The sequence below is a fragment of the Pelecanus crispus genome, chromosome 2, assembly GCF_030463565.1.
Source record: "Pelecanus crispus isolate bPelCri1 chromosome 2, bPelCri1.pri, whole genome shotgun sequence".
Taxonomy (NCBI): domain Eukaryota; kingdom Metazoa; phylum Chordata; class Aves; order Pelecaniformes; family Pelecanidae; genus Pelecanus; species Pelecanus crispus.
Window position 1 is genome coordinate 32,041,702 of NC_134644.1, and position 26,083 is coordinate 32,067,784.

The 26,083-nt window shown below is 42.6% G+C and overlaps 1 protein-coding gene across 1 annotated transcript in view; it reads left to right on the forward strand.

The window, feature by feature from the left end:
• Nucleotides 1–337: 337 nt before the first annotated feature.
• SCIN (scinderin) overlaps nucleotides 338–26,083 on the forward strand; it is a 57,089-nt gene continuing 31,343 nt past the window's right edge. Inside the window, exons 1-4 of the mRNA XM_075728247.1 lie at nucleotides 338–536; nucleotides 5,025–5,179; nucleotides 6,727–6,888; nucleotides 24,718–24,867. Of these exons, the coding sequence (XP_075584362.1) occupies nucleotides 338–536; nucleotides 5,025–5,179; nucleotides 6,727–6,888; nucleotides 24,718–24,867 (666 nt within the window). The remainder of the gene's footprint in view (nucleotides 537–5,024; nucleotides 5,180–6,726; nucleotides 6,889–24,717; nucleotides 24,868–26,083) is intronic.

The following is a 26,083-nucleotide window of genomic DNA, read 5'->3' on the forward strand; positions in this document are numbered from 1 at the left end:
AGAAAGAAAAGGTACGCCGGGTGAGTTTCGTAGGCGTGTTAAAAACTAATAAAGAAACCAAAAACTCAGGCAGCCTGCGCGGTGGCCGCCAGCGGGAGCCCGGGAGGGAAGGCGCACCCCGCCGCTGCCCTGCGGGGCCCGGCCGCTCCCCGCAGCGGGCTCCCACCGCGGGCGGCTGCCGGGCGGGGCTGGCCCCGCTCCGCCCGGGGGGCCGGGCCGAGCGCTCTAAAGGCGCTGCGGGCGAGGCGGCGGCGCTGCCTCTGCGCTCCCCGCTCCTTGCTCCCCGCTCCTTGCTCCCCGCTCCTTGCTCTCGGCTCCTTGCCCTCCGCTCCCCGCCATGGCCTCCGACAGGTTCCCGCCGGCCTTCGCCGAGGCCGGGCAGCAGAGCGGGCTGCAGGTCTGGCGCGTCGAGCAGCTGAAGCTGGTGCCGGTGCCCCCCAACCTCCACGGCGAGTTCTTCGTGGGGGACGCCTACCTGGTGCTGCGCACCCTCCGCCGCGGCGCCGCCACCGCCTACCGCCTCCACTACTGGCTCGGTAGGCAGCGGGGCGACGCGGGGGTCCCGGGGCCGGGGGGCGGCCTGAGCCGGCGGTGAGGGGGGCCCGTGGCTGCTGCTGAAGTTTCTGGAGCCTTCGCTGGGCTCCATGGGATGGGGAGCTGAGGTTTCCGTCCCACCCCCCCCACCCCCTTTTCAGAAGTGTTGCGTGCGTGATGCTTCCAGGTTGAGGCGCGTGAGAAGTAGGGCTGCGGCCAAGGGTCTGGGCGATGCCAAGCCTCACCGCTTCTGATGCGGAGGTGCTGAGGGGCTCCGGGGATGAGAAAGTGGGGTATGACAGAAAGGTGAATATTTGCTTCCTTTGTGATGTTGGTTTGGAAAAGTGCTGAAGGGTTGAAGTCAAGTCTTGGCTGTACGCAACCGAGATTCACAAGTGACATCCTGCCTTCGCTCAGATGAAGAGTTTTCTTGCCTTTGTTTCCACTAGGACCAAAATTTCATCTCAGCCATCTCCCTGTGGCACTGCTTTGTGTCCGGATGTTGTCTTTGTCAGCCAGACTAATTTTGCTTTCTGATGATACAGAGATTGGAGGCAAAGTCACCAGGTTTTCTGTAAAACCTCTTCTCTTTAATATCAGTCTGACAGCCTAGTAAAGCCCCTCCTGAAGCAACTGGGAACACTGGAATCGGGCTGATGTCTTTTGCCTTCAACCCTGACTAGCACAGTGTTTGCAGCAAAATAGAAGTCTGACATAAGGATGCATTTTAGATGACTTCCTCATTTTCTGGAGGTTTATTGAGACTTTCTTGTCTCGTCACCAAATCATCTGACTACAGTGGTTGCGGTGTTGCTGGCCAAAATCTATTGCTTTGTTCCTTTTTACCATCACAAGGTTTGTGTTTGTAGGCAATCATCTCGCTGAATGCACATAAAGACGGATCAATGTGTATTAACATTAATGTGTTCGAGTTGCCGTGGTTCTCGTTGTACTTTGGGATGGATTGAAAAAGAATAGCAAATAAAGCTGGGATTGTTTCTGCATAAAAGTTTGAAGCTTGTTTAGTTCTGCATGTGTTATGAGTTATCCAGCTGGCATGCGGGATAGTGTTTGTCTCTCAGTATAATCATAGATGGCAGTGTAAATGAATTTCTGGCAGATGTTCTTATGTCAACAGCACTGCTAGCAGGGTTTGGCTATTTAGTCCTTTGTTAATGAAGTTAGAACTATTTATGTAGTAGTTATGGTATAGAAGACACTTCCCAGGGACAGATGCAAGGCCTCTTTGCAACTGGTAGTGAAGTCAAAACGGTGACTGACATTTGCACTAATTAAAACCTCTTTGTTGGCTAAAGACCTTTAGCTGTACACGCTGATGCACATCTCGTGCTGATGTGGTGATATCCAGATATTGTAAATAGCTTCAGGTGATCTGGGCACACATTGTTCTTATGCAGCTGGCAGGTTGGCAGCAGCGTGGCTAACTGCTGGGAAATCGCTTCCTGCTTGCAAGATGCTCCAGTAGTGGGGTGGAGATGCTCAAACACTGCTGCAAGTCTAATAGCAACAGGAGACCAGAACTTCATACAGGGTGTATGGGGAAGGGCAGTCATGCCCAGGGCAAGAGTTTGAACCATTTTGGTATCTTTGCTGACTGATTCTTACCACTGTTATGTACACCAATCTTTTCCCTCCTGAGCAAAGGCTGTATAACCTGTGGGCAAGGAAGACCTCAGTAGAGTCTTTCTGAAGACTTGCCATAAGCTGTCTCTGCACAGTTACAGCAGTCATTATCAGTCAGACTTTGGGATGGAAAGAACTATTGTGAAATTAGATTGGTGGAAACCCTAGAGGCTTTGGTCTTAGATACTTATAGGGGCCTTGCCATTTGGTGATGCGGTCCTACTCCTGCCTGCCATTCACGGCATGTGTTATTGTGTGGGCCTCATACAGTGGCTTTGAGCCTAAATGGATTCTGACTTCACCAAAAAAGACCCCAAATTCAGAATAAAAGCAGAGCATTGAATTTTTGTATTATATAGTGGCAAACTTCCTCCTGATAGCTTGCTTGGGCATACCCAAGGGGTTAGAAGGAGGTCTAGACCACGGGAGGATGGTCTGTGACTTGATGTGCTGACAGTCTTGTCCTGTGACTGGGATCCTAGGGTTAAAGTGACCAAACAGTTGTTCTATCAGGCTGAAGCTTCCTATGCAAAAGCCAGTTTTACTAAATATCTCACATACGGTGAAGTGCTGTCCAGGTCAGATAATTTCTGACCAAGCTAACTCAGGTGCTGCAATGATGTTGGCATGGCCGAGAAATCAATGTGGAACTGTGTCGTGATACCTGTGTCCATTTTTAACTTTGCTCAGAGATCCTGGAGCGCTTGTCTGCACTGGCACTTGAGGGATGTCTTAATAGCTAAACTACTAATCCTTAGGGAGCTGTCTCAACTTGAAACTGTCACTAGTGGAAAATGCATGTGCTATGCCAGTATGCAGCTACTTGTGGGAGTAAGACTGGCTATACCCCACTTAGTATCTTTAATAAAATCATGCATGGTGTTTCTTAACTATTTTTAATCCTTTTCCCCAGAGATTAAATGATAAGACCTGTCCATGTGAACCAGTATCTAGTCTGGTAAAAAATTGTGTTCTTTTTCCTGTACACTCTGGCTTATTTATAGCTGCTTGTGCCTCAGACTATAAGGTAAATTTCATACAAGCTTGAATAACCTACACTTGGATTGATGCTCACTTTTTTTTTCTTTAAACAGGGTTTCACTGAGTATTTTATTGCAGAGCAGCTGTGAGACTGAGCCTAGTAGTGGCTCTTATGTCTAACTGTTCCAAAACCAGTTTTCTTCAGCCCTGAACCCTGTTGTGTAATTGCAAGCAGTAAGTCTGAAGGATCTAGTCCTAATGCACATGAATAACCCTATTTAAAAAAAAACAAACCCGAAAACTTTACCACCAACTTTAAGGTGGTATCCAGGTCTGAGGAAGCATATTGCCACATAGCAGGTTCTTCTATCACTGAGTGATGGGGATGGTTTTTTTTTTTTTCCCAGAGGTCCTTGTGTTATGTCCTGCTTTCAGTAATGTTTTTTACCTTCTTTGCGCAGGCCTCATGCTCTTTTCTTCCCTATGCCTCCATTGTTCTTTGATTCCCTTCCTTGTTTCACCCTTGCTGCTTTCTGGAGGCTTCCATTGCACCTGTGTCCCCACAAAAGCTGTGGTGGTGGCAGTGGTGACAGTGCTCCTGGGAGAAGCACAGTTGTTGGTGGGCGGAGGGGAGGTGTCTTGTGGCATTTGCACTGCTGGGACATGAATAGGGCACTCGTTCTCCCTAAGAGAGGAGCTAGGTCAGTGATGACCTTAGGTATCCTTGTCCTCCCTCTCCCATGCTTTATTCTTTCCTAATAACTTACCAACAGGCTTCCTGTGATACCAGTGACTCACTACACCATGAGGTGACACCAAGACCTCACTACACAATTCCCCTTCTCCCACAGCCTGTGAGAGGTATCTCTGTCTGGAGAGGTATCTCTGTCTGGACTCTCGGGAGGTCTATGGTATTTTTCCACTCAGTCACCTAGAAGCAAGGAAATGGTTAATGTAAGTGAGAAGCTGCTTTTGAGAACTATTGCTTGTATACCAGCATCTCCCTCTTACTTAGAAAGAAAAAATAAAAACTAAATGGAAAACCTCGCCTTTCCTTACTCTTCAGAAGTTCTTGAGAAGCCAGTTTTTTGAGACTTGATCCTGCTTGCACTCTTCTTGAAACAATCAAAACTGCTGAAAATGTTCATAAAAAATGTATGGGCCCATGTGAAAAGTTTTGCTTTAATATACAGCCTACTTTGCAGTGTGATGAGGCCATCAACACACGGGTTAAGGAAACCATTTTACCACAGTCCTCAGAAGAGGCTAATCTCTGAAAGGTACAAACTAGTGTGACCTCATGAAGCACATATCTGAGCCCCAAAGCTGCTTTTCTTTCTCCCAACTGTACCAGGCAATCTAATAAAAGGTATCTAAGCAAAATACCCTTTGCTTGCATTATAGTGTCAATAGGACTGCTCTTGACTTATTTTAACTTTATGGCTTGGCGAGTTGCTCTTAGCATAAATATATGGTTTACCATCTAATCAGTCCTTTGACATAACCTTCCTTGGTCTTTGCACTTCAACTCAAAGTCTAAAAATCACAGCTATAGACAATTGTCATGCTACACTCTATTAAAATGTTCTATTGTTCAAAGAGGCTGAGAGAAGACAAACTTGGCTATTTTTCACTTATTTTTTTCTTTTTTCCTGACGAATGCAGTTCTACAAGTGGTTAAGAAATGGTCTGGATGGTCATGCATTTGGTGGTGAACAAGGTTATGATGTAGTGCTTTGTTGCAACATATACATGGGCTGTATAACCCGCTGAAGGCAGTGCCTGGTTGTTACAGAAACAATTTCTCCAACAGAATTCAAAGTTATATTAGTGCTTTCTAGACATAATATTTCATCTTATTTCAGGGAAAGAATGTACCCAGGATGAAAGCACAGCTGCAGCTATCCTCACTGTTCAAATGGATGATTATTTAGGAGGAAAGCCTGTGCAGAGTAGAGAAATTCAAGGATATGAGTCTACTGAGTTTGTGGGCTACTTCAAAGGAGGAATTAAATACAAGGTAAAGAGCCAGCTTTCAAAAATATACTCTAAAAATATATGTGACATTGTCCCCCAAGTAAAATCCAATCTTTTGCTTTGTATCTGTTACTGAAAGTTTAAAAATTGTTTCTTAATGTTTAGTTGGTTTAGATCTGAACTACCTATCCTACACTATAGCAGTCCTGGTACTTGTACAGAAAGCAGCAGCTTGTTTACCAGTGTCCCTTCTGATAACTGAAAACCTGTCCCAGCGATTTATCCCCCACACCCCTCTGCCCCAAATCAAGCTATCCTGAGATTTCATACTTGTGTGTCTAAGGGCGCTCACATTAGGGACTCTCTGTGTTTGGGAGGCAGTAAATTTCACAGAAACCATTTCTATGTTGTAGACTGAATCATTTTGTTCAAGCACAGAACCCAATGTGCTTAAGTGGTTAAAAACATGAGCAGACTGGAAAAGACCAAAACCTCACTTTAGTCTAAAAATGGTGCTTTTGCAATCCTACTGCAGTTTTTTCCTTTGAGGGACATAAAAAAACTCCCAAATACTTTTCATGAAAATTTTAAAAACCTGTAGTGTCAGCCTCCTTGTTGTGTCACTTCCAGAAGCAGAATCTTTGGAAGGAAATTTCTTGAGATCTGTGTTTTTTAAGAATAAACTAATGTATCTCCTGAGAATGTCCTTGTAGTAGGAGCTCTGGGAACCATTGCTCAGTTAGCCTGTTTCCAGTTATGGAGGTTTGTAACTTGTCACAGTCTACACAACCAGTTTGAAGCTTTTAACTCTGCTTGTGTAAGAGAGCTTGACAGTGACCTGCCCACTCTTTTACATTTTTTTTTTCTTTGTAATTTCAAAAGATGCTTTCTATTCCACCCCAAGATCTGGGTCTCCTGGAGGAGTGGAGGATGCCGCCTCACAGAGGCAGGCAGCCAAGCCAGTTTACAGGAATAAATTAGGCTTAAACACTTACACTTTATAGATTGTAAATCAATAGTTTGGTCTTGCGTCTCCCAGTTTGGTGCTATTTGCTAGGTTGCCTGCTAAGTTGCAAATATTCTTTTCAGAAAATTACAGAGCTGCTGTGGAATGACTCCTCTCGCTATGTATAACCAGGCACTAAAAACACCCAGACCTTGAAATTTAAGGAAGTTGTGAAAACTTGTACAGGAGCTGTGTATTCCTCCGCTTTTCCTCAGTCCTTATTTGATAACCTACTGATTTTTGTCATAACAGTGTGGTTCAGCATTATCTTATCCTCTGGATGATGCAGAAAATCACAGTAAATCCTGTGCTTTCCCTTTTCCCATTCATCTGAAAACCCTTTGAAGCAGGGTGACATCTGCTCCCTCAGATAAAGGCTCACACCTGAGAGTTCAGCAGCAGCAGTGTTCCCCAAGTCTGTCTGGTCTGTGGTCAGCACTGTTAAACAGTGTCTAATTTCGGCTCACCTCTCACTGCGTAAACTGTTTTTTTCCCCTGCTAGCTCCTCAGCTGTAGCAAAAAGGTAAATTTGCAGAAATCAAACTGAAATAAAGCTTGCTGCTTTGCTGTTTTGTTTTATTCAGGCAGGTGGTGTTGCCTCTGGATTTAAACATGCTGTTACCAATGATCTGCGTGCTCAGAGGCTTCTGCATGTCAAGGGCCGGAGAGTTGTAAGAGCCACAGAAGTCCCCTTGGCTTGGACCAGCTTCAACAGAGGAGATTGTTTCATTATTGACCTTGGAGCTGTAAGTCTTTCCTAGAGCAAAACACACTGAAAAGTAAGAGATGCAGCATCCCTTCTAAGGTCTCAATCATCCCCTAAAATGCACAACTGATTTTGTCACTCACGCAAACTGACAGAAAGAATCTGCTTTAGAAAATCAGTTTTAGTGTCATGGCACTTTGAAGGTTCAAAACTGCCCTAAATGTTTTCTGAAGTATGCACAGATTATCCTTCAGGAAACAGTTCGCTTTCCCACTCAAGGCATTGGGATTTTTTACTGCTGATGTTTGAACCTTAAGCTGTTCACAGTAAGTCCTGTCTGACTGTGGCTGGAAAGCTGCCGGGCTGAAAAGGACCTGGGGGTGTTGGTTGACAGCTGGCTGAACATGAGCCAGCGTTGTGCCCAGGTGGCCAAGAAGGCCAACAGCATCCTGGCTTGTGTCAGAAATAGCATGGCCAGCAGGACTACAGAAGTGATTGTCCCCCTGTACTCGGCACTGGTGAGGCCACACCCCAAATACTGTGTTCAGTTTTGAGCCCCTCAATACAAGAAAGACATTGAGGTGCTGGAGCATGTTCAGAGAAGGGCACCACAAGAAGCTGGTGAAGGGTCTGGAGCACAGGCCTTATGAGGAGCGGCTGAGGGAACTGGGGTTGTTTAGCCTGGAGAAGAGGAGGCTGAGGGGAGACCTTATCGCTCTCTACAACTACCTGAAAGGAGGTTGTAGTGAGGTGGGTGTTGGTCTCTTCTCCCACGTAGTTAGCGATAGGACGGGAGGAAATGGGCTCAAGCTGCACCAGGGGAGGTTTAGGTTGGATATTAGGAAAACTTTCTTCACGGAAAGGGTAGTCAAACATTGGAACAGGCTGCCCAGAGAGGTGGTGGAGTCACCATCCCTGGAAGCGTTCAAAAAACGGGTAGACGTGGCACTTTGGGACATGGTTTAGTCTAGTCTACCCTTGATTGGTTTAGTGTGGACTTGGTAGTGTAGGTTAATGGTTGGACTGGATGATCTTAAAGGTCTTTTCCAACCTAAACGATTCTATGATTCTATGATTCTATGACTTTGACACTGTCTACCAGCCGAATGGGATCAGTGCTAGGGTTCAGAGCAGAACACAGATTGGAACACAGATTGGACCTTTCTCTTAAGAGCATTTCTTCGTATTCATAAAATTTTGATCATGATAATTCACCCCAATGAAGGAGCTGCAAAAGAAGTTGTCGTAATAAACTTGTCATACAATGTGTTGTAAAACTACTTGAGTGTTTCAAGAGATCACTTGATAAGCAATCCCATACTTCGACGTTTTCTGCTGAAAGCACGTAGAGAGACTTGGCCCAGAAGCATATGGACAGATAAGATAATTTTGCTTGCTTCAGATGACTTAAAGTATAGTGCTGTCACCTTAGTATCAAAAATTCTTAAAATGAATTCTAAAACTAGCAGCTGGGATGTAGTTCAGGCTAGTTAGATGCTAGTTATCAGTTTGAAATTATTCCCATGCCTGATAGGCTAACACGTATAAAATTAAGCGCATATGAAAGAAAATAGTTTATCTGCAAGGCAGCAACTGCAGCTGGTCTTAACTGTAGTGCTTCACAAGGAAGTGGTCAGCTACTTCATCAAGATTTCAGAGAAGAGTTCCCTGACCTGTTTAAAAAAGGAGCTATTCTGAACTCATGTTATGAGTTTGGCTGTTTCTTCTGAAAAGCGTCCCCTGATGTGTTATTGAAGATATTGGTATCAAGTAGCTGTAATGATTATATCAGTTAGAATTTCATCATGCTTAGCAGCCTACAGATAGAACAACAACCAGTGTTTTCCTAACATTATCCTATTCCTGTTACAGCACTGTGGTCTAATCATCTGAAACAGCCAAGTGATCAGTATCCAAACAGCTAGCTCTCAATGTCACTTTGTATTTAGGATGCATAGAAGACTCAAATCATCTATTCCCTTTCAGAATTATCCCATGGGAGATGGGAAAGTTGGAACTAAACTAGATAGAAAGTGCTGGTTTTGCCATCAGGCTGTCACAGGGCTTGAGTTTTCTCTTTTGGAGTTAACCTCCCACGGATACCCTGTGGAGCTGGGTGTACTCCATGCATTTGACTTGGTCTGACCCTTATTGTGCACAGTTACCCAGTGCACCTAAAGTGATTACTCAGGTCACAGTGCAGACATGGCAGTGACACTGATGAAATGCACTATGGGTATATACTGGTGTTACGTGTACAGCTTGGGGTTCATGCCTTTTGATGAGACTTGTGGAGACAAGAGCGCTGTCACTAAGCAATTTAAAAGTAATATGGCTTTAGAGTCTGGATTTCTAATACTGAATGTACCTTGTGAGCCTTTTTCTTTTTAGTATAGCATCACTCTGGTTTCTTATTTCCTGTTTAACAAGATAGAGGTCAGACAGCAAAGCAGCCCTGTGCCTTTGTGGGAAGAAAGACTAGATGTGAACATATAGATCTCTTCTTTACCATGCTATGGGAAATGTCAGTCAAACTACATGCCTAATAACAGTTCTTGGTCTTGCCATGTCAGTGGTATACCAGGGAGGGGTTTTCTTGGGTGTATTAACAAGTTAAGGAAAAATGTGTTTCAGCATCCAGACATTTGTAGTAATTTCATCACAGGTTATTATGTAAACCAGACCTTTCTTGTGGGAGATGAAAAGGCGATGTGTGACATACTTCAAGATGAAGATACGTAAGTCTAGTGAAGTGCCTATAGAGAAATAGGTGTGGTAGAAAATACGCTGTCACAGTGGAAATCTTGAGCAAGCTTTATAAGAACTATATTTCAAGCTGAAATAACTGTATTTCAGATTTAAATTTTCCATGTCTAGAGGTCCATTGTAAATGGGTGAGTCTTTAAAGGAGCTCTTAATTGAATTTAGGGGTCCTTTAAAAATAAGAAAAAAAAAAAAAAAGGATTTTGGCTCAAGTAGATTCTTTTACTTAATAATTGAAATAAAATGAATCTTAAATAGGGTTGCTCTTGAGTTTTGGGATTTATTGCAGGGCACTACTGAGTCATTTTCTGAGAATAATGGGCAATAATTGTGTAAAATAATGAGCTTATGGTCAGTGCTTTTAATATCAAATTATTGTAGCATGTCAAATAAGATGAATTTCCAAGACTTACTTCCCCCAGTCTTAGCTAACCAGAAGGATGGTTCCCATGTCACTGCAAAACTGCTTGTGCAGTCCATTTCCTGTTACATTTTATCAAGCCACTTATCTAATATAATGAAAAATCATTTCTGTTTTCCCACTGAGCTCAATTACAGCAGTATTTTAAACCTGTGGTTTGAACAGATAAGGGAAAATTAAGAAAGGTAATAATTATCAGGAATATAATCATTAAAGTCACTAAGGTTTCCCTCCCGGTGATAATGCCTTAAGTAAAAAGTGTTTGTGTGCATTTCCAGCTAGGTTCACCTATTTACAGTTCAGGTTCTGATGGTTACCTCATACCTAGATATGTTACTAACCCACATTTGCAGCACTTCAAATATCCTGCCCAGGTCTTATCTTGCCTCCTTTGAACTCTCTAGGCTGGAACAGCAAAGAGCTGCAGATGGCAGAGAAAACACTGTCTTTGATATGAGGGGAGTCATTAGCTGTGGGTAATGTGCAAAGACCTTTTATTCAAAGAGCCTTCCGTAAGACCATGACATGAGCTCTGTGACCACCAGACTGATGTTCCAGTGCAATGAATGATCCAGGAGGGTGCCTGGGGTGCCAGACCCTGATTTTTTTTTTTTTCTTTTTTTTTCCTACAAGGTATTTCCATGACACCTCCTTGATGAACCTGGGAATCTCCCTGTAAGGGAGCCTTTGGGACAGGGCAGGCAAGACAAGTGCAAGGCAGTTGCTGAGAAGGCTTTGTACAGGCCTGGAGTACAGCACACCTTACCTTGTCAGGTGCTGCATAGCCCATCCTGTCCTGGCATAGCTGTGCTGAAGCCCTCCCAGAAGCCATGGTCTTCTGCCACACTTCCCATCCCGCCCTTTTGGCTGGAGGGTGCTGAGCTCTTCCTGGTGTCCCACCTGAGACTACCAGGATGGGTCTGGTAGTTCTTGGTGGTCCTAAACTGTCTGGCATGCTCTGTGCTGTCCCCTCTACCTCCAGATGCAGCTCTCCCTGCATCACCCCATTTTCCAGCCACCTCCCCTTAGCCACATCCCTCTTTCTTCCTCTATTACCAAGACAAATTCTCAGAACAGCAAGGAGCATGAGGGGGCATGGAAAATGACCATGGAAGGGAAGGAAAAAGATTAAGCACTGTGCCATTCAGTGAATAACATACACACTGTTTCCCAGGCTATTTTAGTGTTATCCAGATGCATATGTTAATATAGCTTATATATGTATATTTCTGATAAGATGTGCTGAAGACTTTCATCTCTTTTGTCAATTTTCTTAGTGATTGGTTTAAAGTGGGAAGGAAACTTGTCAGTATTGTGAAGTTCACCCTACGCACATTGGTGTACATTGGTGATGTACAAAACATGAATGTTGAGATGTGTTGATAATTTGGGTAGCTATCAAAACATGGAGCAGAAGTAATAGGAGTAGTAAAACTACATGAAGTGATCAGCTGATTTTATTGAAAGCTTCTCAACTCAGTTTGGGAAGCTCTGCTGTATGAAGGCTGTCTAAAGTTGTATCCTTAGTGACCAGCAAAAATATTCTCTACACATTTGTTCAGATAGAGATTTGTAAAAGGTAAGACTTGGTTCTCTTTGGCTGACTTCCCTCTTGATGGTAGGCAGCAGCAGTGCTATGAGCCAAGTGACCGCAGAGGTCAGGGAAAGGGCTGTGTACCACTCAGCTTCCTGGAAAAAATTAGGAGACAGTTGTTAAAATAAGGCGGGGGGATCTGTGATAAGTACCAAGCAGTTCTGAGCTTCGGCCTGATGGAAACTGGAAAGTTTTGTCAGTACAATCAAAGTTCTGCTAACGAAATGTTACCCTTCTTCCCAAAGGAAGAATGCAGATGGTGAGGTGATAACTGTATCTCAAGTGAAGACTGAAGGTAAACTGCACTCAGTTGTCCATCCTTCCCATTCCTACAGTGGTGCTTATAAACTGCTTTATAAACAGCCAAGAGGTTGCTGGTTTGAAATTTAAGAACCTGCGTTGTGCTTAAAAACAATTTGTTGTGCCATTCAGCAATCAGTGTAAGTACTTCTCAAGGGCTCCATGAATCACAAGTGAAAATTATCATGTTAGAACTCAAAAGCGTGAGACTAAATAAAGCTGTTGTGATCATGTATCTGTCAGTATGCTCCTACTTGAACTCCTGACATAACAGGTATGTCAAGAGGAAAAAGATTGCTGTCTTGCACAAAGACACTAGAAAAAACACATCAAGCAAAAAGGCTGGCTTTTTAATTACAGTTGCTTTTCATAAAAACTGTTGACTTGCTGTAGATTAAATGATGTTTACAAGAAGAAAATTAACTACTGCTTTTTAACAGTAAAAGACCAAGAAGACAGATACTTGCTTTATGATTATGACTATGGGGTATGATTCAGCATCACATTGCACAGTTGTAGTTTTGCTTGCTTCTGTAATCTCCCTGCCTTTTTGCCTGCACTATCTCTTCTTGGTGGCTCTTTATTCTCTTCCTTTAGAGAAACCAGTTCACAATCAGCATATTAATCGCTTTAATAAAGTCACCTTTGGGTGTTTGGGTATAAACAGGACTGGAAGAGCAGATTCTTGCATGTTGGAGTTCATCACTGTAAGTTTCTCTTTCTAGTTGCTTTCCCTGGCACTCACAACTGACTAGTCGTCCTTTTTCCATGCTTTTCATTCACGTGTTTCTCCTACAACTAACCTCTTCCCCAGTTTCCCCCAGCTGAGAGTTAAACTATTGCTCATGCTGTAGCAGTAAGTTGCCAAACAAGTAGCAGAACTTGAAGAACTAAACCGCTTTAGTTCTTTATTAACTTTATGGACTTACTAACAGCTTAAAAATGTGGTTAGTTCTATGCACAGTGTATCTTAGTATGCAAGCATCTAATTTTTTTGTAAATCTGTGAACCAATTATTTTTACAGCTCCAGTAGTGTAACTCTAGCATTCTGGAAATTTTAATAGTTCCAAAGTCATCAGATGGAGAATATTAAGCCTCCCGCCCCCCACCCCCCGCCGCCGTCAATTAGAGTATGCAGGGTATATAGTTTTCCTTCATACTCTATGGACTGGAAAGCTTCCCCTAGCTCCCACTTGTATGCAGAAAAGTGGCTGAAACAGAGACTGTCATTAAAACTTCAGGTGGACAGGGCATACAGGATTCAGGTTACTTTTCCTGATGCTGTAGGAAATCCAGATGTTTTGCTGCTTGAGATGCTGTTACTTAGAATGAATATCCTCCTGGTACTCGCCCTTTCATGCACTGTGGTATAGCAACAGCTATTCTTAGAATATACTAGCAAAACAGGTGTGACAGGAAAAATGAATTTAGTAAGTCTATGACTGTGGTACATCTGACATTTTTATTCTGACAATTTGTTCCAGTTGAATCAAATGGGAGACTCCAAGACCAGTTACAAAGACACTATTGTAATTATACCAGGGCCAGGCTCATGGTGGCCTCAGCAGCATTCTGGCTGAATGAATTCAGAGTTTGTTTTGGATTATCAAAACTCCACAACTTTCAATGGTTCACTGTATTACAGTTTCAACAAATGTAAAAGGCAGATTTGATGAATATGTGAAACGATTTTTTTTTTTCTTTTCCCTGCCTATATCAAGGATTCAATAGTCAAGACAGGAAAAAACATTGAATAATTTAAGGAGAAAAATGTCTTCAGAAGCCTATATTAACTTGGTTCAATCCAAACATTCTTCTTAATATATATGTCAGTTCCTAAAAAAACCTGAATGTCAGTGAACTGACAAAAAGTGCTGTATCCTAGTCACTTTTATTCAGTTTTCAGTTATTTTCCCCACCATCTGGACGTTGTTTTCTTGATTTAGCACTCTTTTTTTACTTTAAAAAAAAAAATATCCACATTCTTTCTTTAGGGCGCTCTGTTTTATTTCCGAAAACTTGGTGTTTGAATTACAAACACCAAAGTAATGTGCATTTGTTTTACAAATACTGAGAACTGAAGTCATTGGAAGCACTTCTGTTGTTTGCAGTTTGTATAAAAACTTTTTTCCAAGTCTATTTCTATTTTGTATTGGCATTTTTCCTTTAAATCTGTTAACTTTAATTAAAGAGACTAAACTTTAACAAAGAACAGTTGCAGCTAAAATGAACTCTTGCCTTATCAGAACAGCTGTTTATTAATGACCATGAAGAGAATGAATGGAGCCTAAGCTGAGGGCATGCCAATTATTTTGACAGCAGCATGCTAAGATATGTACAAAAGCTTTGCCAATATTCATGCGTGTTCAATCTGCCTCTAGCTTTGCTAGTTTTTTTTCTACTTCCCTCAAGAAGTGGTATCTCAGGTTCACTCACATGTGAGCATTAGGAGTGCAGGCTCCTTTGGCACCCCTGCATCGCAGCTCCTCTTCTCCTGATGCACCTTTCTTTACAAGTCTCATCAGCCTTTCTTCTAGCTACCCACTGTGAAACCACTGCAGTGGCTTTCTGCGATGTGGTTGTTTGCCCAGGCTCTGATCTGCTTCTATCTAATAAACAAAAGCAGCTAAGCCTAAGAGAAGAGAGGAATTAAGGCAGTAATAACTTTACAAGCCTTCTTTTCTTGCTTTTAGCCCTTTTGTATGAGTTGTAGGGGTAAAAACAACATAGTATGGTGTTTCACATGAGTGAGCAGGTGTAGCTGAAGGCCTTTTTTTTGCGCTAAGCCCCTCTGCTTCATAGCTGCAGATATGTACCTAATGTTGTGGTTTACAGGAACAGAAGACAACATCCTGACTGACACACCTTGTCAGCATAAGTTACGTCATGTTGACGTGATAGGATTCACGCTATAGATTTAGCTGACTCTCAACTAAGAGTGGTATTTTTTTTTAATTGAGGTGCAATTACATTGTGGGAGCATGTTCTGGTGTAGATGCAGGCAAAAGTGGAGAGGTTTAGGGTTCATCAGGGCCTGCCAAGAAAGAATGGAGGCACACCACCTTGTGATACTTGGCTTGAAGTCTTTCCTTAATGAAAGCTTAAATTTTTATTATAAGACTAGTGAGACTTAATCTCTTAAACACTTGACTGTTGTTTTCTACAAAAATTGAAGTTTCACAAGAAATTTGCTTCAAATTAGAATTTTGAAACCTAATTAATTTGTTTAGCTTTTTAATGTCTCTTCATGTAAGAGAATGCAAATCAGCAATTACAGCATGGGCTTGGAAATTACTAGATATTTCAACAAAGACATAGTTTTAAAACAGTTGTATGTTCAGGACATGTTTGTAACTAGAACAAAACTGTGAGTTCTTCACAGATTTAAGCTTCTTGGCTTTTGCTTTTATTGTCCTGGCTAAGATTCACAGAAAAGACACTAGGATGCAAAGTATACTTTCATTTGCCTCCAAACTGAGCAGGCTGCCAGTTGAAAACAGAGGTGGCTATGTGTTAGAAGGGAAAATTTGTTTTTATGTCACTTCTGAAATAAGCAAATTCTTTGTTTGTTTTTCCTTCTTACATGCCATTTGGGGCGGGAGCAGGAAGGCAAGAGGTGTACTTTCACAATCCCCCTCCATACAGGGAAAAGTGCCAGGTACTTTTACTCAGAGTTACACGAGCCATGCATAATCATCCTGCCGCACACTTCTGGATAGAAGCTAAATGTTGGTCATTTTTAATGTGCTGTAGAAATCTCATGTGGCTTGCTCAAGGTCACTCTGCAGGCCAGAAGCTCTCAGAAATAAAAGCAGTGAATCCTGCTACTCTATAACTAGAAGACCAACTGTGTCCCCAAAACATGCAAACGAGGAGAGACCTTGCTACGACCGCAGCATGCATGGCACAGACCCGGTTTGCCTTCCCAACCTCACTCAGGAGCTCTAGGGTGGTCACTGCAATTACTCAAGATAACATTTTGTCACCCTCAGCTGCTAATTGTCCCACTGCGATCAGACAAGATACATTGATATCAACAACCATTAATTTCAGGTAGCAGAATAACTCTCTTCCATAGCATCTCTCTCAAACTCTGTTAAAAAGAGAAAAAAAAAAATACTGCTAGTATAAACTTCTGAAAATAAATTGGGCTTGGCACAGGAATTACTGATGAATGAAGTTCCTCTTTTTTTTTTTTTTTTTTGAGGGGAGTGAACACTTGAAGTCTATTTTCATTTTAATGGAAACTTTTTTTGTCAGCCCACCGATTCAAAAGAAGGTTAGCAAAACAAGCCTAAAAATAGTGATGGTGTAGTGCAGCTAAGAAATTGTGAAAGCACTGAGTGAGCTAAAGCTAAATACCATATTATGGCCCTAGCTGAGCACTTCTTTTATATCTCTCTCTATATAATGTCTAAAAATAAATACATAAATAATAAAATACAAGCCAAAAACTCACTGGTCTGTTGGACATGGTTAGATAACTAGCTGACTGTGTTTCTGGTAAATCCAAATCTAAATATCAGCCTTGTCAAGAAGTGGCTTTAACTTTGAAAAATCTCTTTTTCTGGCTTTAAATTGTTAAAAACCCAATCTGCCTAGAGATTGAAATGGGTAAGTTGTATCAGGACAAACTGGTAAATATCCAGCTGAACTTCTACCATGAGGCCTCAAAATTAGATGCATTTAAAAATAGTTGAGATGATTTTACTTCAGAAAAGAAAATTAACTAAATCTAAGCTCCTGAAAGCTTGCAGCACTGAATGCTTAAAACATTATTTAGTGCTCATAGCACATACAGTAAAATATTATATACTTTGGGACACTCTCATGACTTGTGGCTGCTCACTTCCTTCTATTAGATTACACAGTATGTGAAGTTTAGCTTTCAGGGTTTTAATAAAGAATAGTGTTTTTATTCTCTAGTGCTAAAAAGAGTCAGATTCTTGTTTCTCTAGCTTTTAAGATCAGTATTTTTTAAATAACCAGGGAAGATGGAGCTTATAGGGATGGTGTGGCTTGTCCATGTGAACTCCAGATCAAGGATGTTTTCAGACACTGCTTGTTGATTCAAGTTTTTTTTTTTTTCATGCAGCAGGAGAACACCTTACCACACAAGGTTTCTCAAGGTTACAGCTAACAAAATCTCATATTTATTTATTTTAGTTTAGGACAAAAATATTTAGGCCACATTATTTTGTAGGAAAGTTTCTGTAGTTTAGGAATGTGGACTCCATAAGGAAACTAATGAAGTCTGCAAATGAAAAAATCTGAAATCCATTACTGTAGAGTTTTCAAGGTCTTTCTCCTGCCTCAGGCTGATTTGAAGCCTAGAACCAGTGCACTGTAGGAGAGCTCAGTTTAGTTGCTTGCTGACTGAAGGCAAACTGGGACAATATGCTGTGAATGCGGGGTAGCTAGGATGAACCGTGCAGTTGGGACCTTTAGGAGATGCTAAGAAAAGAAAATGTGAATTTATTGCCTGAGAAGTAAAGGTCTTTGTAATTTGAAAGAAAATGTGAATTTATTGCCTGAGAAGTAAAGGTCTTTGTAATTTGCAGTGATATTTTAAGTCTCACAGTATCCTTTGTGGTCAGTACAGTAAATACTAATAATTTTACAGATGAGAATACTTGTTTGAGGTTGCATGGCCAGTTACCAGAAGACCAAGAGAAGGCTGACATGTATGACCAAAACTGAACTCCCCCTGGGGAGGCTGGCGAGGGTGCTGGGGCTGCTGTCTGGGAACTGGCTGAGCATCAGTCAGCAGGTGATGAGCAACGGCCCTGTGCATCACTTGTTTTGTGTATTCTTTTTTAATTATTCTTATTTTCCCTTCCTTTTCTGTCCTATTAAACTGTCTTTATCTCAACCCATGAGTGTTCTCACTTTTACTCTTCTGATTCTCTTCCCCATCCCAGCAGGGGAGAGCAAGCAAGCAGCTCTGTGATGTTTAGCTGCCCGCTGGGTTAAACCACGACAGTCCTTTTTGGTGCCCAGTGTGGGGCTCGAAGGGTTGAGATAACTGCAGAACTGACCAAAGCGTGTTAAAACAAATTTGCGATAAGCATTCATTATAAGGTTAATAGTTGCTGGTCACAATGCTGAATTATCTGCTCTGAGTTGTTGTGCTTGTTCTCAGAGTTGTGCTTTGTAACACCTTACTTGCAGTATATATTCCCTGTTGTGCTGTTTATCACCTCTGGGAGCAGGATCAAGGTTATCATTTTGTTGTACTCTGTAACACTGGCTTATGATATGATAAAATTACTAGTCGTGAGAGTAATCTGGTATTTGTACTCAGCATTGCCATCATCTCCATACCTCAGGAGCCACCTCTTGGAAACTATTCTCTTTACCTTTTTTTCTCGGAGAACCAATCTATGGGGGAGACAAGGAGGGACACTTTCCCCCGCCTCGTTCAGCTTCCCCTTCTCCAGGCTAACTACAATAGCTCTTGAGAATTTTGAATATCCTTGGGATATTCAGACCAGCATGTTCCCATTGCTATGTCTCCTGAATGTGTTTCAAGTCTTGTTTAAGGTTAAACAACTACTTAAGAATACCACCCAGAGATGTGCCCCGAGGCTGGATAGTTATGAGCGGTAGAGTGTGTGGGATAGTATGGGCAAGTACCTAGGACAGTGGTCATCTCCAATGTTTTGGAACTTCACCCCTGAACAAGTGCAGAATCCTGAAAAACTAGTAAAATACTTGGGAAAAGTATGCTGCCACCCTGGCAATTCCAGAGAGACACAAATCACTGCAACATGCTGGGGCCTGGCCCATGCCTACCGACCCCTGTTCAACACTATTCAGAACCCTCAAGGGGAAGGGAAGATCTCTGGATCTGACAACAAAACAACAGGCACTGTGGCTACTCCAACCCCCATGACAGGCACTGTGGCTGAACCAGAGAACTAACCTGTGCTGGTATCAGTTGCCCCTATACACAAGAAGAAATATTGGATGCAAAAGTCAGCTTGTTTAGTAAGGGAAGAAACTCCTACTAAGAAGGGGAAGGAGGAAGGAGTGGAGAGGCAGGCTACTCAAAGCAGGGCTATCATGAGAAGAGGAGGAGGAAGAGGCAGAACTCATTTATGAGGCAGTAACCACCCAAGTGAGGTGGATGTCAGTCTCTTCTCCCAAATATCAAGTGATAGGGCAAAAGGAAATGGCCTCAAGTTGCACCAGGGAAGGTTTAGATTGGGTATTAGGTAAAATTTCTTCACTGAAAGGGTTGTCAAGCATTGGAACAGGCTGCCCAGGGAAGTGGTGGAGTCACCGTCCCTGGAGGTATTTAAAAGATGTGTAGATGTGGTGCTTAGGGACATGGATTAGGGGTGGACTTGGCAGTGCTAGGTTAATGGTTGGACTTGATGATCTTAAAGGTCTTTTCCAACCTAAATGATTCTGTGATTGTATTCTATGATCCCTATCCCCAAGTGAGCTACAAGATATGCGAAAACATTTCAGTCGTTGTCCAGGTGAGCACATTGTCACCTGGCTGCTGTGATACTGGGATAATGGTGCCAGTAGTCTGGAATTAGAGGGCAGCGAAGCCAAGCAGCTGGGATCCCTTTCTAGGGAAGGGGCATTGACAAAGCGATTGGAAAAGGGGCACAAGCCCTCAGCCTTTGGAGATGACTCCTGCCAGGCATGAGGGAAAGGAGTCCCTTTCAGGAAGATGTTGTATGTCACCCAGGCAAATGGACCACCATAGAGAGAGGTATCCAGTACCTGAGGGAATTAGCCATGCTGGAGGTGATTTATGGTGATCTGGACAATGAGCAGTTACCCAAAGATCCAGGTGAAGTCAAATGCACATGACCCATGTGTCAGAAGTTTGTACGGAGCACACCATCATCATATGCCAACTCAACTGGAAAGACAGAGCGAGACAAACAGTGGATTAATTGGCTGGCCAACTCCGGCAATAAGAAGAAAGTCCCTCTTCTTCCCTATGGGCCTGCATCTTGGCTGTAGAGAAACTGTCCCAAGAGTTCCAGCAACTCAAAGAGGATATGCCCTACTCCCCACCTGTATGGACCAGTATCTCAGCTATTAGGAGTAAGCGTTCCTCTGCTCAAAAGAGAGGATATAGTGGGTACACACCACGGGCCACCCTGTGGTTTTACCTGTGTGACCATGGAGAAGACATGAGGAAGTGGGATAGAAAGCCTACCTCCACCCTAGAGGCATGGGTACATGAGTTGCAAGGAAAAAACAATCACAAAAAGGGTTCTTCCAGGAAAATTGCTGCTCCAGAAAATCAAGCTGCTTGCTTGCTCCCTCCCGCTGGGATGGGGGAGAGAATCAGAAGAGTAAAAGTGAGAAAACTCATGGGTTGAGAGAAAGACAGTTTAATAGGACAGAAAAGTGGGCAGTTCCCCAGACAGAGTAAGAGGGCTAATTTTACTTCTGATCTTAATCAAGGGACTTCTGATTTGTGTTTACAAGAAGCAAGTAACAAATACTATGACCAGGACTAGAGGGGGCCTGCCTCCAGCCAGGTGGAGGAAAGGGACAACTGGGTTTACTGGACTCTGTGGATTCGATGGCCTGGAATGTCAGACCCACAGGAGTATAAGGCTCTGGTGGACACTGGTGCACAGTGTACCCTAATGCCATCAAACTATAGAGGGGCAGAACCCATTTGTATTTCTGGAGTGACAGGGGGATCCCAACAGCTAACTGTACTGGAAGCTGAAGTGAGCCTAACTGGGAATGAGTGGCAGAAGCACCCCCTTGTGACTGGCCCAGATGCTCCGTGCATCCTTAGCATAGACTACCTCAGGAGAGGGTATTTCAAGGACCCAAAAGGGTACTGGTGGGCTTTTGGTATAGCTGCCTTGGAGACAGAGGAAATTAAACAGCTGCCTACCTTGCCCGGTCTCTCAAGGGACCCTTCCATTGTGGGGTTGCTGAGGGTCAAAGAACAATGGGTGCCAATCACTACCACAGCGGTGCACTGGCGGCAGTATTGCACCGAGACTCCGTGATTCCCATCATAAGCTGATTCGTCAACTGGAGAGCCAAGGAGAGATAAGCAAGACTCGCTCACCCTTTAACAGTCCCATATGGCCAGTGCAAAAGTCTAATGGAGAGTGGAGACTAACAGTAGACTATTGTGGTCTGAATGAAGTCATGCCACTGCTGAGTGCTGCCGTGCCACACATGCTAGAACTTCAATACAAACTGGAGTCAAAGGCAGCCAGGTGGTATGCCACAACTGATATCGCTCATGTGTTGTCGCTCATTCTCAATCCCTTTGGCAGCAGAGTGTAGGCCCCAGTTTGCTTTCACTTGGAGGGGTGTTCAGTACACCTGGAACCGACTGCCCCAGAGGTGGAAACACAGACCTACCATTTGCCATGGACTGATCCAGCTGGCACTGGAACAGGGTGAGGCTCCAGAACACCTGCAGTACATTGATGACATCATCATATGGGGCAGCACAGCAGAAGAGGTTTTTGAGAAAGGGAAGAAAATAGTCCAAATCCTTCTGAAAGCTGGTTTTGCCATAAAACAAAGTAAGGTCAAGCGACCTTCACAGGAGATCCAGTTTTTAGGAATAAAATGGCAAGATGGATGTCATCAGATCCCAATGGATGTGATCAGGAAAATAACAGCCATGTCCCCACCAACTAGCAAAAAGGAAACACAAGCTTTCTTAGGCGTTGTGGGTTTTTGGAGAATGCATATTCCATATTACAGTCTGATTGTAAGCCCTCTCTATCAAGTGACCCAGAAGAAGAACAATTTCAAATGGGGCCCTGAGCAACGACAAGCCTTTGAACAAATTAAATGAGAGATAGTTCATGTAGTAGCCCTTGGCCCAGTCTGGGCAGGACAAGATGTAAAGAATGTGCTCTACACCTCAGCTGGGGAGAATGGTCCTACCTGGAGCCTCTGGCAGAAAGCACCAGGGGAGACTTGAGGTTGACTCCTAGTGGTGATAGAACCAGAACTGGCTTCAGCATGCAACAATGCAACACCACAAACCATCTCTCCTGCCCTGAAGGACTGTTATGACAGATGGAGCCCCAAGTCATAGACTAAATTAACTCAATGGACATTTTAGAGGGATGGCCCATAGACTTAGGGAATGGTATCTGTGTGTATATATCAAAAGACAGGAATGGTGGTGGTGATTAATTGGGATGTATTGGAAAATATGGGACCTGGGTGTGACATAGATGGTATAGAATAAGGGGTGGATATTGTCCTGGTTTTGGCTGGCATAGAGTTAATTTTCTTCCTAGTAGCTGGTATAGTGCTGTGTTTTGGATTTAGGATGAGAATAATTTTGATAACACACTGATGTTTTAGTTGTTGCTCAGCAGTGCTTAGACTGAGTCAAGGACTTTTCAGCTTCTCATACTGCCCTGCCAGTCAAGAGGCTGAAGGTGCACAAGAAGCTGGGAGGAGTCTGTGTTTTGGGAAGTCTCCCAAAATTTGGGAGAAGATGGCTGAAGCAGTGCATGGCTATAACAACTATATTAAAAAATCTGCCCAAATTGAAACTTTTTACTTTCTACATGCTCAAGGCAGTCCTTCATTAGCTCTTTAGAAAATTCTGTTTCCCTGAGTATGCACGGATATTTTCTTTTCCTGAGGAAACATCAAAAGTCAGATTTAGGATAAGGTTCAGACCTGAAGCCAAGTATGTCTCCAGATTCTGGATACTTAGTAAGCTGACAGTATTTAAACCAGAACTTGGAAGAAAATTTTTTTTTTCTTGCCTTAAGCCTACAGTCAAGTTGATAAAGGCAAGCTGAAAACCTCACAGCTTTCATTGCACAACATCTGCAAGTTGAAAGGGATTCAGTTCTGGGAATCTGTGTAATCCTGATGTAAGCTTAAAATTTTGTCTTTGAAGGATGCTTCCAAAGGGAAGGGAAGGGAACTTGGCTGTGAGATCACTGAGTTTGGGTTTTTTTTGTGTCCAAGCTGGTGAAAAGTAAATATCAGAAGTTACTAGTGCTGTTTCGCATGCAGATGGCATGAACATTAGCTATCTGCTGAAAGTCTGCATCTGCTAGTACTGAGAAGCTGTACTTCATCTCTCACTTGTCTCAAGCCACCATTTCAAGTACTATTAAATAACAATAGTGGTCAGGAGAAATAGCTTAAAAAGCTTTTTTTGAATGAAACAGGTTTTCATCTGAAATCTAAGTTTTATACAGTTGTATATACATTGCAAATCTAAGACCCCAGTAATTTACTCAGTGAGAGCTCTGATTAAATCCTTGTTATTTGCATTGTAGATGAACACAAACCAGTTCATCCTTTTTTGAAGTTGAAAATGACTGTGTACCTTTATTACTGTACTATTTGGGCAATTTGATAGAACCATGTGAAGATACCTTTCTTTCAGAAGAATGGAGGGGGGGAAAAAAAATTAATTTCCTTTGACTAGGTCCTTCCAGCTCAGCCTCTGGCTCTGCAGCTTATGTTCTGCTGCTTCTTACTAATTTTCATCAAGACTGAAATCTAAAGTCTTTATTCTGAAATGCTTTGCATTCAGGATGAATAATGGGACTTGCCAAAACTGGTGGTCCTTGGTCTGTGATGTGACTGGATTAGGTGACCTGTTCTGTTGGGAGGCTAGTTCTGGTGGCACTCCTTCCTGAGAGGTGCCTTGGGAACATGCTTCATTCTAGTTGAATTGCACTTTCCCAATCATGTGCAGGGCATACCTGTTCACTACCTCCAGACAAAGGAGAGGAAGGCCTTGAAGGCCCATAAGATGATATCTAGGAGTGGGCTACTGCCACCAGAGTGCTCACTCATCAACACAAGGAGCTGCTGCTGCAGTGTCTGAGGAGCACTTTGTAAAGGTGGCAGCCACAATGGGGTGGATTGCCCCTGGGGCAGCAGCTTACTCCTAGCTGCTGCGTTTCCTAAATGGAGGCATCTTTTACAGATGTGTCTCTTGTCTTTATTTTAGTCGGTTCCTGAGGCAGGATGGGAGACCAGCTATATGTCCATCTTCTGCTGGGGAGAAATTTGATGGCTTAACTGACCAGAAAAACTGTGTATTCCTGATCTGTAAATCTTTAGAAGTAATTTATGAAGACATTTGTGATAACTACAGTTGTAAGGGCTTGCATTAATCTGAGGTTAATAAACTTTTATGAGCACTGGATCAGCTGTGCACTGAGGAAGAATCTTCCAGTGAAGAAGACTTTTTATTGAAAACACCTGTCATCCATTTGCACTTGAGCTGGTTTTGTGGTTTGATGCAGCAGAGTGCATGACAAATATCATTATACAGCAAAAAGTCACCAAAATAAAAACTGGATTGAAAGATCTAACTTTACCTTTGAGTAGCAGATACGGTCAGGGTTTTCCTTGAGATTTTGAAATTACTTTGTTTCTTGCCACAAATGTGAACCAGCACTGCTGAAGTAGCATAGAAGAAGAACTGCCAGATGTAAAATAAAAACAATTTGCAGTAGCAAATTTAGGAGTTTCATGTTCTTTAGATAGCTGAAAATATATCTGGTTTTGGGATAAAACTCGGTCAAACCAAAACTCTGACTATTCTGAGATAGAGCGATCTCCTAATATGTGGATGCTAAATTACATTACATAAATATCTTGCATTTTACAAATATCTAGGTCACTTAGCAAATCTCTTCTGGAAAGTATTTCTGAAAGATGTAGCTTCACTGATGTTCTGGTGGTTTAGATCCAGTAAGATAATTATTAATAAAATATTAATTTCATAATTTTGTTCAGTGTTGAATCTTATTGCTAATGTGTGTGCTTTTGATTATTTTAGAAAATCTATCAGTGGTGTGGCTCATCATGCAATAAATACGAGCGGCTGAAGGCTACTCAAGTTGCTGTTGGCATTCGGGACAATGAACGAAATGGAAGGTCTACATTAATTACCGTGGAAGAAGGGCATGAACCAGGCGAGCTCATACAGGTATTGTAATATGTGTACCAGTTACTGACATAGCTGTGAATAAAATGCATTTATACCTCAGGAACTAAATAGGATTGGGCTCAAACTTTATGTTCTTCAAGGGGTCCAGGAACTCAGATTTAGGTTATGGTAGGCCAGTTTATACTTCTTTTCCCTCCTTATCCAAGCAGTATTAAGTTTATTGGGAAGTAAAGTCTGAGATAATCAATTGTCTGAGAATACTTTTTTAAGAACTAAATGTTTCTTAGCTGTAGGGTGACTGAATTAACAGCAGAGCTCATATGTGAACCACACTACCTGCTGCTCTGTATGAGGAAAGAGCAGCATCAAAGTGGGACAGCACCAAACGAGAGAAAGTACACAGAATTACTATGTCTCAGATATCAACAAATGTAGCAAATTGCATGGAGATGCATGGGGCCAAGCACACTGCTTTGCACCGCTTCTACTACAAACTCTTATGCGCCTAAGCCTCTAGTAACCCTAGTGAGCCCGTTCCTTGTATGTTTAGAAAGTTTAACCATTTATTCAAAAAACAGAATTCAGATTTCAGAACCGAGCTGATCAAAATAGAGTGCAAAAAAAATTTCCCAATTTATGGAGTTTTCAGATCTTGAAAAAATTATCAAGCACTGAGTTGTTGGAGGCCACATACAAATAAAAGCATTGTCACTTGGCATTTGCATGCTAAATTAAGCTTTTTTCGTTCTAAAAAGAAGCAAGGGGGAAGCAGGGTTATAAAGCAGTGCTTCAATAAAATGGAAAATGCACAATTAGAATATTTACTTGTACTTCACACTAACTTTAGGAAGGAATGCTGGTGCATGAACGTATGCATTATTTTTGATGGTGCTTACATTCGGTTTTGTCACATGGAGTATAACTAGTTATTGCCTAAGCAGCAAAACATGCCAGGTGCTGAGCCACCAGCCTGTGGGCCATGCTAGCTGTGGTAACGCCTTTGGATGATCTGTCCGTCTGCTTGCAAAAGATCTTTTGCCTGTGGGTGTGAATACAGATGTGACTGTGCTCAGAAGTAGGGGAGGTGGTACCCAGTGCACCGGAGATTTTTGAAGGAAAAAAAACCCAGTCGCTCTATCTGGCTTTTTACTTCCTTGTCCAGACTTCTCACACCAGCTCTGACGTGGCGCATATTTTACACATATAACTGTTATGAAAAGAGCGCAGGCTGACAATTAGAGCCCAGCCTCCTGCT